This window comes from Syngnathus floridae, chromosome 2, assembly GCF_059516105.1.
Source record: "Syngnathus floridae isolate MCC-2025c chromosome 2, RoL_Sflo_1.0, whole genome shotgun sequence".
NCBI lineage: Eukaryota > Metazoa > Chordata > Actinopteri > Syngnathiformes > Syngnathidae > Syngnathus > Syngnathus floridae.
Genome location: NC_142414.1, coordinates 4,532,993 through 4,549,777, shown reverse-complemented (window position 1 = coordinate 4,549,777; position 16,785 = coordinate 4,532,993). Strand labels below are relative to the sequence as shown.

General features: G+C 43.4%; 1 protein-coding gene and 1 long non-coding RNA gene across 5 annotated transcripts in view; both read right to left on the bottom strand.

Annotated features, from left to right (window-relative positions):
* hm13 (histocompatibility (minor) 13) overlaps positions 1-12,014 on the bottom strand; it is a 51,658-nt gene extending 39,644 nt beyond the window's left edge. The window contains exons 1-2 of one of the 4 annotated variants that reach the window (XM_088398267.1): positions 11,723-12,014; positions 11,028-11,271 (exon numbers count right to left, since the gene is read on the bottom strand). In XM_088398267.1, coding sequence (XP_088254393.1) covers positions 11,028-11,252 — 225 coding nt within the window. In that variant the 5' untranslated portion in view covers positions 11,253-11,271; positions 11,723-12,014. Of the gene's footprint in view, positions 1-11,027; positions 11,537-11,722 lie in introns of those variants that run through there. The other 3 variants (XM_088398282.1, XM_088398257.1, XM_088398275.1) reach the window with 3 other exon arrangements.
* LOC148401307 (uncharacterized) lies at positions 9,264-11,011 on the bottom strand. The gene is made up of 2 exons (XR_015863016.1): positions 10,631-11,011; positions 9,264-10,150 (listed from the first exon to the last, which is right to left on the bottom strand). It is a non-coding gene; the product is annotated as an uncharacterized LOC148401307 (long non-coding RNA).
* Positions 12,015-16,785: the final 4,771 nt, after the last annotated feature.

The following is a 16,785-nucleotide window of genomic DNA, read 5'->3' as shown; positions in this document are numbered from 1 at the left end:
AGTGCCTCTGGATTGGCAGACTGGGGTGGTGGTTCCCCTCTTTAAGAAGGGGGACCGGAGGGTGTGTTCCAATTACAGGGGAATCACACTCCTCAGCCTCCCTGGTAAGGTCTATTCAGGGGTGCTGGAGAGGAGGGTCTGTCGGGAGGTCGAACCTCGGATTCAGGAGGAGCAGTGTGGCTTTCGTCCTGGCCGTGGAACAGTGGACCAGCTCTACACCCTCGGCAGGATCCTCGAGGGTGCATGGGAGTTCGCCCAACCAGTCCACATGTGTTTTGTGGACTTGGAGAAGGCGTTCGACCGTGTCCCTCGGGAGGTTCTGTGGAGGGTGCTTCGGGAGTACGGGGTGCCGAGCCAACTGATGAGGGCGGTTCGGTCCCTGTATCACCGATGCCAGAGTCTAGTCCGCATTTCCGGCAGTAAGTCGGATTCGTTCCCAGTGAGGGTTGGACTCCGCCAAGGCTGCCCTTTGTCACCGATTCTGTTCATAATTTTTATGGACAGAATTTCTAGGCGCAGCCGAGGCGTTGAGGGGGTCCGGTTTGGGGACCTCAGCATCGCGTCTCTGCTATTTGCAGATGACGTGGTGCTGTTGGCTTCTTCAGGCCGTGATCTCCAGCTCTCGCTGGAACGGTTCGCAGCCGAGTGTGAAGCGGTCGGGATGAGGGTCAGCACCTCCAAATCCGAGTCCGTGGAATGCCCTCTCCGGATCCGGGATGAGATCCTGCCCCAAGTGGAGGAGTTCAAGTATCTTGGAGTCTTGTTCACGAGTGAGGGGAGGATGGAGCGTGAGATCGACAGGCGGATCGGTGCAGCGTCGGCAGTAATGCGGACCCTGTACCGGTCCGTTGTGGTGAAGAGAGAGCTGAGCCAAAAGGCAAAGCTCTCAATTTACCGGTCGATATACGCTCTTACCCTCACCTATGGTCACGAGCTATGGGTCGTGACCGAAAGAACGAGATCTCGGATACAAGCGGCCGAAATGAGTTTTCTCCGCAGGATGTCCGGGCTCTCCCTTAGAGATAGGGTGAGAAGCTTGGTCATCCGGGAGAGACTCGGAGTAGAGTCGCTACTCCTCCACGTTGAGAGGAGCCAGATGAGGTGGCTCGGGCATCTTATCAGGATGCCTCCTGGACGCCTCCCTGGGGAGGTGTTCCGGGCATGTCCCACAGGTAGGAGACCCCGGGGACGACCCAGGACGCGCTGGAGAGACTATGTCTCTCAGCTGGCCTGGGAACGCCTTGGGATCCCCCGGGATGAGCTGGACGAAGTGGCTGGGGAGAGGGAAGTCTGGGAGTCCCTCCTAAAGCTGCTGCCCCCGCGACCCGACCCCGGATAAGCGGAAGAAGATGGATGGATGGATGGATGTTACGTCAGGCCCGTTCTCAGCTCTTTGTTTCTGTTTGTGTCACGTTAGCATACCTATCGTTTAGCCTGTTGTTGCTCGTTCAAGTCTTTTCTTGGTGTTGGATTTTGTTGAAGAAATTTCCCCCAAAATGCAACTCATACTCCGGAGCGACTGATTTGTTTTTTTTCACGTTATTGTGCATTTTATGGCTAATGCGACCTATATTTCGGAGCGACTTTTAGTCTGAAAAACATCTTACTTTTAAGATGCATTTAATTTAATTCCATTAAAAACATTTATTTGCTTATGTTCGCTGTTTTTATGCCGCCTGCTGCGTGTCCGTCTCAACCTGCTGTACTCATACAAATATTCTTTTGGATCACGTGTGAATGAGTAGCTGAACATTGCTATGCTAGTTATCGATGCAAAATGTCATTGTCGAAAGCCTTGAAAAGAAAAATTGATTTAGAATGCAAGACCTACAAAGTAGAACGGAAGCAGAGGTATGCATTTATTCTGCCTGCATTTATTAATGCCAAGCCTACGTGTCTCGTTTGCAACGAGGCTGTTGCCGTTTGCAAAGAGTATAACATCAGAAGACACTATGAGACAAAACATGGCCAGTTCAAAACAACTTATCCTCCTGGGACAGATGTGCAAACGAATAAAATTAAAGCATTGGAGGCCGGATATGCACACAGCAACAAAATACTTGTCAGGTCACTCACAGAGCAGCAGAGGGTTACAAGTGCGTCCCTTAAAGCAGCATGGGTTCTTACCTGTCACAACAAACCATTTATGGACGCAGAGGTTTTTAAGGAAATGATGGTGGCTGTTTCGGAGGAGATGGTTACTGATAAGTCCATGGATGGAGTGATTGCCTCTGTGAAACAAATGCCGCTCTCAGCGAGGTCAGCTTCCCGACGCAAAGAGAGACTATCTGACGATGTGTACGGATCAATTATGAGTGCCCTGAGTCAGGCCAACTACTTTTCCGTTGCCATTGACAAAGTACAGACAACACTGATAACAGTCAGATGTACATCTACATGCGGTATTTTGATGGGAAGGAGTTCAGGGAGGAGTTGTTGGCTTTAATTCCATTAGAAGGGAACACCACTAGGGATATTATATTTGCCAAAGTGGAGGAATTGGTTAAACACCATGCAATACCATTTGAGAAAATAAAACTCATCATGACAGATGGTGCACTGACAACAGTCAGATGTACATCTACATGCGGTATTTTGATGGGAAGGAGTTCAGGGAGGAGTTGTTGGCTTTAATTCCATTAGAAGGGAACACCACTAGGGATATTATATTTGCCAAAGTGGAGGAATTGTTTAAACACCATGCAATACCATTTGAGAAAATAAAACTCATCATGACAGATGGTGCACCTGCCATGGTTGGTTGCCACAGAGGTCTGGTGGCCCGATTGAAGGAAATAGCCCCACAAATGCACGCACTACATTGACTAATTCACCAGAGTGTCATGTGCGCCAAACTCAGTAGCGAGCTGAAGAGTGTTCATGGATAAAGTGATGAGTCATTAATTTTGTCCGGGGTGCATCAAGCACTCAGCACTGTCTTTTTCGCCAACTTGTTTCTGAGTCAGAGGCCTGCTATGAGGATCTGCTACTTCACAATGACGTGCGCTGGTTAAGTGAACCACTGGAGCGCTTCTGTGCACTACTAGAGCAAGTGAAAACCTTCCTGCGAATGAGCAAGATGCGTGCTTCAGATGACCACTTGGCCTTTCTAGAAGGGGAAATGTCCATCTCAGACATTGTGTTTTTAACTGATATTTTTGGCCATCTTAACCAGCTGAACCTGCAACTACAAGAGAGAGGGAAAACCATTGTGGACCTGATCGAGATGATGGATTCATTTACAAGAAAGCTGGAGTTGTTCCAGTCTGATCTAGCAATGGAAGGCTCTTGCACTTTGCAACATTAAAATCACAGGGAGGTGGACGAGTGACAGGAATTATGGCTGAATTCCTTGACAAGCTACGGGACAACTTTCAGTAGCGGTTCCAAAACTACTGTGTCCCAAGGGAAATTGTTGGCTTTGTCCGTGACCCATTGTCCACGCGAAGTGAGGAATTCTCCTTACTGGCCAAAACAACCATGAGCTCATTGGACGAGGCAACGCTACAGTTGGAGTTAATCGATTTCCAGTCAAGCTCCCTCGTCCGTGATGCCTTTAGTGCGCATTCCGTGGAGGATTTCTGGATCGGATGCTCAGAAGAGTCCACGGGGATCAAGAAACTTGCCCTTTATGTGCTGACGATGTTTCCATCTACCTACACGTGTGAGTCAAGCTTTTCATCAATGAATGCAATCAAAACATACGAGAGGAACCATCTGACCAATGCAAGCTTGGAGAACTGCTTGAGGATAAAAGTGAGATCCCTGTTGCCCGACATCCACAAAATTATGACCAAAGGGAGGAGCCACTTTTTCCATTAAGTGAGTAGCCAACTGGCCTTTTTAAATAGTTAAACGAAAATGCCAGTTATATAGTTTGATCTTATTTAAATTTCTGATTTTTTTGTCTTTATTAAGTAGCAGCGCAGATCCTTCTCCCACGCGGCCAATGCGCATTCATCTTTTCTTTCAATTGGGCTTTCACGTTCACTTCTTTCTTTGTGTTTTATTTTAAGTGGGCCATTTCACATTTGAACAGACCTTGTTATGTTGTTAATTTAACGAAATAGACTATTTTCTACCTTGCCCAATGGAGGAGGGAGACAGGACAATTTGTTTTGTTTTTTTGCATACGATTACGTGCACTCGCGTGTCAATACCGTTCCGACCTGTGCGTCATGGATAACTGAAACAGGATGTTCCACCTGTTGTTGTTACTAAGGACTATCATACCTCAATAAATGTTTCGAATTTGATGGGATTGTTGTATGCACTTTTTTTCTTTTTTTTTTTTAATACATCATATTAATGTCATCTCGCGGGCCAGACAGAATAGATGGCGGCCCAAAATTGGCCCGCGGGCCCCTATTTGACGACCACTGTTCTAGTCGTAAAAGACATATTTAATTGCTCTCCTTTTTCCACGGCGGCCGCTAAATTTTTGAAAATGACGGCCCAGTATCAAGAACAGCAGGCTGCTGTATCTACAGCCCAGAACTATAACAAAAACTCAACACTTTTTTTTCCGATTAGTTTCATAATGTCTTCTGGATGCTATTATTAGATTCTTATTTTCAGACAAATACTAGAAATTACAGACCCGTCGGCTCTGAAGAAGACTGGAATGCGCAGTCGAAACTGTCAGCAGCAGGTAACAATGAAAAATTTCTAGCATTTGTCTGATAAGAATCTAATAATAATAAAAACTTGACGCTTTGGATTGCACTGACATTGTTGTTGTTGAAGACCTAGTGAGAATCCTCGGTCTACTCAAAATGTCTACCTTTGCTCTATGCCAGGGGTCGGGAACCTTTTTGGCGGACAGAGCCATAACTGCCATTTTTTAAAAATAATTTTCCGTGAGAGCCATACCATTAAAAAAAACAAAAACAACGATAGGCTAAATACTTAAAAATAATTGGAATGCCCTACCAATGGATATGAGAACTACTACCTCAGTAGAAACATTTAAGACACGTTTAAAGACACATTTCTATGAGATGGCCTTTAACTAACTTGTAGCGGCCGATTCGGCCGGAGTTTGTTTTGTTCTCTCTGCCCACCCCCTCCCTGGCTGGGGAGGGGGTTAGGTGGCGCAAAAGCTAATAGCGGCTAGCTGGATTCTTGGGGACCAATTCAAGATGAGGAAACTGCAACTCAACCTCCTTGAAGACACTGCCAGGACAATCGAGAGCACCTCCGACATCCATTTTTTCATTGATTTTCATCTTATGTATTACTTGTGCCCTCTCTGCATCCATTACAACCTGGTGATCCTGAAAGGGGGATCCTTCCATCTGTGGTCCCTTCTCAAGGTTTCTCATTTTCCCCTGGCAGGGGTTTTTTGAGTTTTTCCTTGCCCTTTTGGGAGCTTGAGATCAAGGGATACTTTGAGAATAATTGTCAATTTTTGTCTATGTGAAGCCCTTTGAGACTGTTTGTGATTTAGGGCTATACAAATAAACTTGACTTGAAATACAATTAAATGCATGTATTTTAATTAAGACCAACGATTTTTTGAGTGTACTAATGTATTCTTTTTAATAAAGTTTTTATATTGAAGCCTAGAAAAAAAATGCTCACCATTAATGAGACTTCTAGTGCTGCATCGTTTTGCTGATGGCTTTGTAGTCCGGTTGATATGCGGTGAGGTTGAGCTTCGTGTAGGCTTTGAGGCTCTCTTCAGTCATAATGGCCCGATCATGAACGGTTCTTGCTGACAGAGGCATGTATTCGATCCGTTTGAGTATCTTTTCTTTATCCGTCAAGTCGTCAAAAAGTTCATTAGCCACATCAAGCATAAATGTTTTGAAATACTCGCCATCCGTGAACGTTTTCCCGTTCGTTACAATTGCTAATGCACCAGCAAAACTAGCTGAATTAAAGTCACCTTGTCTGGGTTCATACACGGAGTTGCTGTTGACTAGCTTGGACCTTCCTCTGAAGCTCTTCACACGCTTTCTTTCTGCTGTCCCCAGCTGGGGATTTGGTTGCAAATGTAGCATGTTGTGTCTCGAAGTCGCGCTTAATATTGGAGCGTTTCATTGATGCAATTTGGTCATTGCATATGAGGCAGGTAGCAGAGCCTCCTCTCTCAACAAATGCAAATTCTTCGGTCCAGTCACTGAAATGTTCGGTTATCGTCATCTTTTTTTCTCTTTGCCATCTTTCTTGCTTGCCTGGCACACACCAGCTAGCTAGCTGAAATTTTAAATAAAGCGGATAGAATTTTACCTCTCACGACCCCATAGGCACCGTATTGTCCAATAAAAATCACGCTTTTTTTTGTCCGACCTGGCGTCACCCTTTTGTACACCGAAAGGCAGCTGGGAGTGGCTGATACGACGCAACCGTGGATTTCAGCGGTAGAAAACAGATGGGATGGATTGCAAACGTGATCATATTTTATATTTTGAAAGCTAATTTAACATTTTGATTTCAGTAGGTCTATTTTTTACTTTGATAATATAACAAAATTATCTATGACTTCAATTGTGTAAACAAATGCCAGATTTGTCCACGTGCCAGACGCAGTCATCATAAGTGCCATATCTGGCTCGCAAGCTATAGGTTCCCGACTCCTGCTCTATGCAAAATAAAAATGCCATGCTTCATCACATTATGCAATTAAAGAGTACGAGTCAGAAGGCCATAGATTACCGTAATTTCCAGACTATAAACCCCTACTTTTTACTCAAGTTTTGAACCCTGCGGCTTGTCGTCCGGTGCGGCGTATCTATGGATTTTTCGTGATTTTTGTGATGACTTGATCACTCATACACTTGTAAAAAGGCTGTGGACTGTTGTGCGGCACCGCTTTGCTGGGTGGAGGGATACGTGACACAGTCACTGGGGAGAAGAGTGATGCGTTGATCGCATGTCAATCCGCCAGGCAAATAGTACCGTATAATTGACACAAAGAAGAGACGGAATGAGATCAAGATGGACATGACTGAAGAAAGGAAGCTTTTATACACAAACCCTCATTATGGGGGACAAAAGAAATGCATATGATGCCGCTTTTTCAAATTGATTTGGCTCTTAATGTAGGAACTACAGCTGCTCATATATGCACTTTAGAGGTTTCTTCCGGTCACTAGGGGCCACTGGGCTATTGTTGATGACATTTTGTTGTGTCACTCTTTTCTTTATTTATTTTATTTCTTTATTTATGAAATATAAATGAAAAGTTTTTTTTAACAAAAGTAGTTTTTAACATATGGCTCCAAAAGACTTTTTCATAGATACAATGCCTTGCGAAAGTATTCGGCCCCCTTGAACCTTTCAACATTTCGCCACATTTCAGGCTTCAAACATAAAGATATAAAAAAAAATTGTCAAGAATCAAAAACAAGTGGGACACAACCGTGAAGTGGAACAAAATTTATTGGATAATTTAAACTTTTTTAACAAATAAAAAACTGAAAAGTGGGGCGTGCAATATTATTCGGCCCCCTTGCGCTAATACCTTGTAGGGCCACCTTTTGCAGCAATTACAGCTGCAAGTCGCTTGGGGTATGTCTATCAGTTTTGCACATCGAGAGACTGGAATTCTTGCCCATTCTTCCTTGCAAAACAGCTCGAGCTCAGTGAGGTTGGATAGAGAGCGTTTGTGAACAGCAGTCTTCAGCTCTTTCCACAGATTCTCGATTGGATTCAGGTCTGGACTTTGACTTGGCCATTCTAACACCTGGATACGTCTATTTGTGAGCCATTCCATTGTAGATTTGGCTTTATGTTTTGGATCATTGTCCTGTTGGAAGATACATCTCCGTCCCAGTCTCAAGCCTTTTGCAGACTCCAACAGGTTTTTTCCAGAATGGTCCTGTATTTGGCTCCATCCATCTTCCCATCAATTTTAGCCATCTTCCCTGTCCCTGCTGAAGAAAAGCAGGCCCAAACCATGATACTGCCACCACCAGGTTTGACAGTGGGGTGGTGTGTTCAGGGTGATGAGCTGTGTTGCTTTTACGCCGAACATATCGTTTTGCATTGTGGCCAAAAAGTTCGATTTTGGATTCATCTGACCAGAGCACCTTCTTCCACGTTTGGTGTGTCTCCCAGGTGGCTTGTGGCAAACTTTAAACGAGACTTTTTATGGATATCTTTGAGAAATGGCTTTCTTCTTGCCACTCTTCCATAAAGGCCAGATTTGTGCAGTGCACGACTGATTGTTGTCCTGTGGACAGACCTCAGCTGTAGTTATCTGCAGTTCATCCAGAGTGATCATGGGCCTCTTGGCTGCATCTCTGATCAGTCTTCTCCTTGTTTGAGATTAAAGTTTGGAGGGACGGCCGGGTCTTGGTAGATTTGCAGTGGTCTGATACTCCTTCCATTTCAATATAATTGCTTGCACAGTGCTCCTTGAGATGTTTAAAGCTTGGGAAATCTTTTTGTATCCAAATCCGGCTTTAAACTTCTCCAAAACAGTATCTCGGACTTGCCTGGTGTGTTCCTTTGTCTTCATGGTTCTCTCTGCGCTTTACACAGAACCCTGAGACTATCAAAGAGCAGGTGCATTTATACGGAGACTTGATTACACACAGGTGCATTCTATTTATCATCATCAGTCATTTAGGACAACATTGGATCATTCAAAGATCCTCACTGAACTTCTGGAGTGAGTTTGCTGCACTGAACGTAAAGGGGCCGAATAATATTGCACGCCCCACTTTTCAGTTTTTTATTTGTTAAAAAAGTTTAAATTATCCAATAAATTTCGTTCGGCTTCACGATTGTGTCCCACTTGTTGATTCTTGACAAAAAATTTAAATTTTATATCTTTATGTTTGAAGCCTGAAATGTGGCGAAATGTTGAAAGTTTCAAGGGGGCCGAATACTTTCGCAAGGCACTGTACATTTTCATAGAGCGAGGTGAAACTTACAAAGGTAATTTTTATTTTTTTTTATTTTTGTAAAGGATGCCACTGAGCTATTTTTTTCAATTGCACAATAAACCTGATGTGTATGCAAACCTTTATGAGTTTTCGTGCATACTGAAACCTTCAAACTTAAATGTTGTCTTCTTAGGGAACTGCATTTCCATGGAAACACTATTTAAAGGAAACTCACACATTTTGTGGTTTGGCATTATGATGGCCAAATCACTCTGAGCAAATATGAAGCAGAAAAACATCAAATCTATCTATCTCCTGTAGCCAGTCGGTGGTGCTACCACTACGATGTAAAAGAAGTTTGTAGCTGTCTTCAGGACTGGACTATGATGAAATGTGCAAATTTGAAAAAAGATAGGATCATCTGGGTCAAGTTACAGCAGGTTTTATTGTCACGGCGTATCATTAGACTTTAAGAGCCACGCCTTTTGCCAAAAACTCACAAAATTTGACGTACAGCAGTGGTGTCCAAACTTTTTGCAAAGAGTGCCAGATTTGATCAAGTGAAGGGGCCTGGGGGCCAATAGTCTTTTCGGACATTTTTTTAACTATAAAAAGTTCATGCAAATACACACTGTTATAAAACATTTTTTTTTTCATTGTTCAAATGACAAAATAACCAAATATAAGCCACTCAGGCAGATGTGAACAACTCTAAAAACACAAATTCTGCCTTTCATTCATATCTGAAGAGTCAGCTAACATTGAACAAACTGTATGAAATACCTTAAATTTACATGAGTTTTAAATTATTTTTGCCTCATGAACATTTTAAACAGGAGTTATAAGTAATGCAAAGTTGTCTGTTATTAAAACAAGTGGATTTTACAATATCTTTCAGAAAGTAATTGATTGTGTCACGTCTACAGGTTCATAACATCAACAGTATTAACATGGCCACTTCATAACTTGCTTTAGTAATATTTACTTTTGACTCAGCCGAGCGTGAAAAATCGCTGTTGTGATGCCAGTTCAGCTTGGAGCTGCTTCATTTTATCACCGCGGTCACTCCCTGTTAGCTTGTCGTATGTGTTAGCATGTCTAGTCTGGTAGTGTCTCTTTAGGTTGAAACTTTAAACAAGGCAACCGTCTCTTTACAAATTGCAAACACAATTGCCTTGATTTTCAGTGAAGAAGTATTGTAATTCCCATCTCTCTTGAAAGCGACGGCCCTCAATGTCAACTTCCCTCGTTTTCTTCGCAGGCGGCATGGCAGAAATGAGCATAGAGGGGTGCGCGGCACGGATGCAGACTGGCTACAAAACAAACTGATGAATAACTAGTTTTGAAATCAGAGAGTAGTAAAAACTGTTCAAATATTTTTAAAAGACGAATGGTAACAAAATAGCCAGTAATGTCTATTTTCTTGTTTAAAAGTGAAGACAATTAGTAATTTTAGTTATGATACAATGTCGATGCAAAATTTGTCTCACCAGCCACATAAAATGATGTGGCGGGCCGTATCTGGCCCCCAGGCCTTGAGTTTGACACCTATGCTCTAAGACACGGGTGCAAAATTATGACCTTTGTAAATGGGCAAAAATGGGCAAAAATTCGATATTCAAAAAATTACAGCTCACTTCCTGTACATTTTAGACTACCACTGCAATTGATCTTTTGCACATCTCAGGGTGCTACACGTGCCTACCAATTTTCGTAAATCCAGGCCAAACAGCCAGGGAATGTTTTTTATTTTTCCATTCTAGGTGGCGCTACAAGGCCATTTCATTTCTTACCATAACATATATACTTTTTCCCCAGGGCCGATGAGTGCGCTAAATTTTGTGAGTTTCCGTGGATGTGTCGGGTGTCAGATATGGGATTCTTGACGGGACAAAACTGCAGAATTTCTACAAAACCATCGGGACCTACCAGCGGGCGCTAATAATTACAACAATACACATGATGACATCTGTCCAATGGCAAATGTCCACTTCATGATTGCCGGAGATAAGCAACGCGATGATGTCAACACGCGTACAAAGAACAACACAATCTCGAAACAACAGCGATGGTTAACAATAACCAGCACACATGTTGTATCGGGAATCACATTTTGTGACGTAAGAAAGCTTCCCAAGTCAGCAGCTCGCTCGATTGTGCGCACGGCTAGCCAGCTAACGGCAATCTCACCTTGGACTTGGAGCAGGCCACGGAGCGCAGAGCTCCGAAGAAGATGGGCACCAGAGCCATGAGCACCAGGCTGCCGTAAGCCAGTGCCGTACCCTCCGGCGTGGCCACGAATTTGGCGGTCGCGTTGAGCGCCTCATTCCCGTTCGAGTCGGTGGTGTTCAGGGCGTCCAGGAGAGCGGTGACGGTCTCCGGACCCGAGTTGCTGGCTTTCTCCACCTCAGACATATCTCGCCGTGGATCGCGGCTGGTAAGGCAGAGACGGCGGGTAGCGCGAGAAATGTGCGGAAAAAACAAGGTTCTGCAATCAAACCCCGCTCGAAAAAAAGGCCAACAGATGGAGGACAAAGCCGGAATTGTGTGCGTGTCATTCGTAGAGCACACGCGAGCCAGCCGGTAACCCTCTAAGGCCACGTTTCTTTTAGCAAAGATGCACCAAGCGGCTAGACCTCTCACTCTGATGCTGTGCGAGAGCAGGACTACATTATGCTAACAAACAGCTGTACGGTGGACCCCGCATACCCACGGTTCCGCACAAACGAATTCACATTTCCTAGTTTATCCTCCATCCTCCAACATAGCAGATAAACACTGATCACACAATGTGAAACTACCTATAGTGTCCTATTATTGTATTCTTAGAATAACTGTGCAATGTTGCACAGTATGTTTGTTTTGTTAAATCAGGCATTACCAACCTTTCTGAAAGACGGAGCTACTTCTGGGGTACTCATTAATGCTGTACCAGATTGAAACAGACGTATGAAATGACAATGTCCACGATACCTTTTAATATTATTAAATGTTACTACATTAAAACCCCTTGTTAGAAATGCCTATACTTATGAACATTTCAAGATGTGAACCGGAGCCTCAAGATTTTTTGCCTCCCTTTACAAACAAAATTCGACAACCAAACAAATAATGACTATCAGATCGTGTCCGATGACGTTGTGATGTGTGTACGTGTCTCTACCCTTCGCTCGGCCACTTCCTGTGTAGCGAATGTAGAAATTAAGCACGGGACATGATATTCCCACTTCCCCCTCCCACCCCGTTTCTCAAGTGCCTACTCTAATAGCAAGTCGTCATGTATTTCAAGGTAAAAACGTTCATTTTACATTTTGCATTCATTCTTATGGGGAAATTTTGATCTATTTACAAACTTTTCTACCCATGAACGCGATTACAAAATGAATTAATTTCATAAGGAGAGGTTTCACTGTATTAATATTGGTGGCATGGTGAAACACTGCCTCACAGTGCAGAGTTTGTGGGTTAGATTTTGGCTCTGGTGTTCCTGGGTGGAGTTTGCATGATCTCCCCGTGCCGGTGCAGGTTTTCTCCGGATACTCCAGTTTCCTCACATATTCCAAAGACCTGCATGGTAGGCTGATTGACCACTCCAAATTGTCTGTAGTGTGAATGGTTTTGTCCATGTGTGTCCTGCGATTGGCTCGCAACCGGTTCAGGGTGTCCCCTGCCTACTGTTCCCTGACTGCTGAGATAGGCTCCAGCACACCCGCGACCCTTGTGACGATAAGTGGTTCAGAGAATGGCTGAATGGATGGACTATAAATATTTAAAATCCTCATTTGTGTTTAAAGGACAACACTTTTGCTTTATTTCCACAAGCAGTAACATAATGCACTTTCATTCAAGATCTCCTATTGGCTAGAACTCATGCCCACTCACCCAACTCACAGACTGCCTTAAGACAAGCTTCAAGCTAAAATGGTACTCCTGCCCATTTTACCTGCAGCCTTCCTTTGCTTCCTTGAATTGCTGTTCCTTTTTCCTTCCATCTCAAAGACGTCACACTTTTGACAAGGCAAATACTGTAAAGAGCAACTTTTAACTGTATACAACTATTTACATGCACCCTGGGAAGTGTGTGGTTTCACCATCACTAGAATATATATTTAATGATATATGTACATTTATGACAAGACAATGATAAAGTTAATGACTTCACAATAACTAAGCAACAAATAAATATCATTAGACGACATTATTTTTATGAATCTCTGCCATCGATCCATCCATCCATCCATCCATCCATCCATAGTTCACAATTTCAAGTGATCACTTGTACAACATTCCTAGAAAATCACAAATGTCCCATCATTAGTCAGGTACAGTATGTTTAGGACATGTGATGCTTTGTGGCTTCTTGGCTCCCGCAGGCACCTGGTTGGTAACTGTTATATGCTCAGCCCTACTCATTGGCATTTTGAATTAATAAAATGCTTTATACCAGTGATTCTCAACGATTTTTCAGTCATGGAGATATTGGATGGATAATTGTGTGAAATAATGGTTTTGAACCAAGTGCCCTCTAATCAGCGCAAAGCAATTAGGGATGAGAACAACAAAAAAAAAAGAACATCAGAGTCCTGTACCATCATTGTCTGGTTTATTAACCTTTGGAACTGTGCACATAAAAATATTATCAACAATGTTATCTGCTTTGGGATCATAATAAAGTGCTGTAAAATAAATCATTTACTTACTTTTAAATTATTTTCAAATGATTGACAAGTGTGGTAGCATTATTATGACAGTTTGGCAGGGCTTTTAGGATAATGAAATTGAGTAGCCTAGTGAATATAAAATTCATGAACTTGGATTTTTCCTGAAAGATTTACATAATTAAGGTGTTTTTAAAACATATTTGCACATATGTTACTTTTTCAATATACGTATTTAAAAATCTTACATACCTCCAGGAGTGTCTTCCGATACCCCAAGTTGTACACGCATCCCCAGATGAGAACCACTGCTTTTTACTATTGGATCATATGATGAAAAGGCAAGATGAATACGGAAAATGAAAAATAATTTTTAAAATATAGATTCAAATAATGGCTCTTTGGAAGAATGAAACTCCACCACTACAGAACCAATCATTGAACAAAGTTGAACAAAATAGTCATTAAATAATCAAACGTCAATTTCTTCTTCATAAAAATAGACAATCTTTGACGTGAGGCCCAGAAACTTCTTTGTTACACCGCAACTGTACCTCCTACTGATACGGGGGCAAAACTACACTCTAATACCGGTCAGTCGAGGCCTGAATGTGTGCTATTGTGACCACTGACCAAATTGCCCATATAACAAATACCTAAATAAAAAAATGAAAATAAAAACAAATACGGTATTGACATCTCTCTCTCTCTCTCTTTTTCTCTCTCTCTCTCTCTCTCTCTCTCTCTCTCTCTCTCTCTCTCTCTCTCTCTCTCTCTCTCTCTCTCTCTCTCTCTCTCTCTCTATCCATCCATCCATCCAGCTATAATTATAAAAACAATACAGATTGAAATAAAATAACTATATCTCCATCCATCCATCCATCCATCCATCCATCCATCCATCCATCCATCCATCCATCCATCCATCCATCCATCTACCCAAACCAATCCATCCATTCATCCACCCAAACCAATCAATCCATCCATCCATCTTCCGAACCACTTCTCACAAGGCTCGCGGGTGGCTGGACCCTGTGCTAGGAGTCTTTGGGGTTTTTTTTGTATAAATATTATCAGGCCAAATCTTGGCCCTCTTCCTCCACTATACAGGAAATTAGAATGTTGCTGACATAAGAACCACTGTTGTTTTTGTCTCTTTTTTGCATGATATTGTATATTTGAAAACCGCAATACCTCATTCGTTTTTCAGACATACCGTATTTTTCGGTCTAAAATTCGCTCCGGAGTACAAGTCGCATCAGCCATAAAATGCACAATAAGGGGAAAAAAAAACGTATATAGTAAGTCGCACCAGCGTATAAGTTCCATTTTGGGGGAAATTTATTTGACAAAATCCAACACCAAAAACAGATATGAACCAGCAACAGGCAAAACGATACGGTATGCTAATGTGACTTAAACACAAATGAGGAGCTGAGAACGGGCCTGAAGTAACATTAACAGTTATTCAAATAACTATAACATAAATAACAGGTTTATCAAACCATCTGTGTCACTCCAAATCATTAAATCGATTGATCGAATCCTTCGTCCTTTCTGTAAACAATGCCACGAGTGCGGCGCGCCACTGACGTTGGACTCGTTGTCTTCAGTTGCAGTTCAAATTATTCCACAGGCCCATATAACAATATATAAACTATATATCAAATAATAATATAAACAACAATTTTATCGAACCATCCGTGTCACTCCAAACCAATAAATCCATCGGAATCTTCATCTTCCGTGTCACTTAAGAAAGAAAAAAAAAAAAACACAGCTTTTGACTCCGGAACTACGTGCACCGCTGACGTCAGACTAGATATATCAAATACATGTAATATAAACAACAATTTTATAGAACCATTCATGTCGCTCCAAATCATTAAATCCATCGGAATCTTCGTCTTCCGTGTCGCTTAAAAAAACAAACACACAGCTGTTGACTCCGGAACTATGTGTGCCGCTGACTTCAGCCTTGTCGTCAGTTGCGGGTCCAATTACTCTACAGATCTACATATATATAATAGTCACTCCCCGTATGCCGCCGATTGCGGCTGGGACTCCTCGTATGCCGCCGATTGCGGTGGGGACTCCCTGAATGCCGCCGATTGTGGCTGGGACTCCACGTATGCCGTCGATTGCGGCTGGGACTCCCCGTATGCCGTCGATTGCAGCGCGGACTCCCCGAATGAATCCGATTGCACGCGGACTCCCCGAATGCCGCCGATTCCGATTGCGGCTGGGACTCCCCGTGTGCCGCCGATTGCGGCTGGGACTCCCCGTATGCTGCCGATTGCGGCGCGGACTCCCCGAATGCCGCAGATTGCGGCGCGGACCTCCCAAATAACGCCGATTTTGGCGCGGACTCCCCGAATGCCGCCGATTGCAGCGCGGACTCCCCCAGTGCCACCAATTGCGGCTGGGACTCCTACATTGCCGTCGATTGCGGCGCCGACTCCCCGTATGCTGCCGATTGCGGCTGGGAAACCCCGTATGCCGCCGATTGCAGCGCGGACTCCCAAAATTCCACCGATTGCAGCGCAGACTCCCAGAATGCCGCTGATTGCGGCGCGGACTCCCCGAATACCGCCGTTTGCGGCGCGACTCCCCGTATCCCGCCGATTGCGGCTGGGACTCCCGGGGAGTACAATATATCTCCCGGAAACTACTGAAGGTTTCTCATTTTCCCTAGCTGTAGTTTTGAGTTTTTTCTTGCCCTCCTGGGAGTTTAAGATCAGGGGACGTTTGAGAATATTTGTCATTTCTCACATCGTGTTAATTCAACTGCAGCCTTGATTCAAGCTCTAAATAACTTATGCCGTTTCGAAGGCCCCATCGCTTTGCTGGGTGACTTTAACTACCCTGAGATTCAATGGGAGAATCCGTATTCTGTCAACACTGCCTTGTCCGATTTTATCAATTTCATTGAAGACAACGGCCTCATGCAGCAAGTTACTGGCCCAACCCACAAAAATGGTAATACGTTAGACTTGGTCTTCTGTAATGAGCCTAACCTCTACACCCACGAAGGCCAAGCTGAGCGTTTAGGTTTCAGCGACAATTTCATCGTTCAAGGCTTCTTTGGTCCCTTCGTCTCATTTAACGAATCCAAACCTGTGACAAAAAATTTTTCCAAAACTGACTTAAATCTTTTCAGAGATTTTTTGAATTCAATTGATTGGGTTAGAGAGTTCGATGGTCTAAATTGCGAATCCATGTGGAAGAAAGTTACCGAAATTATACAGATGGGAATAAGTAGGTTCGTGCCTCCATGCAATCTGCGAAAT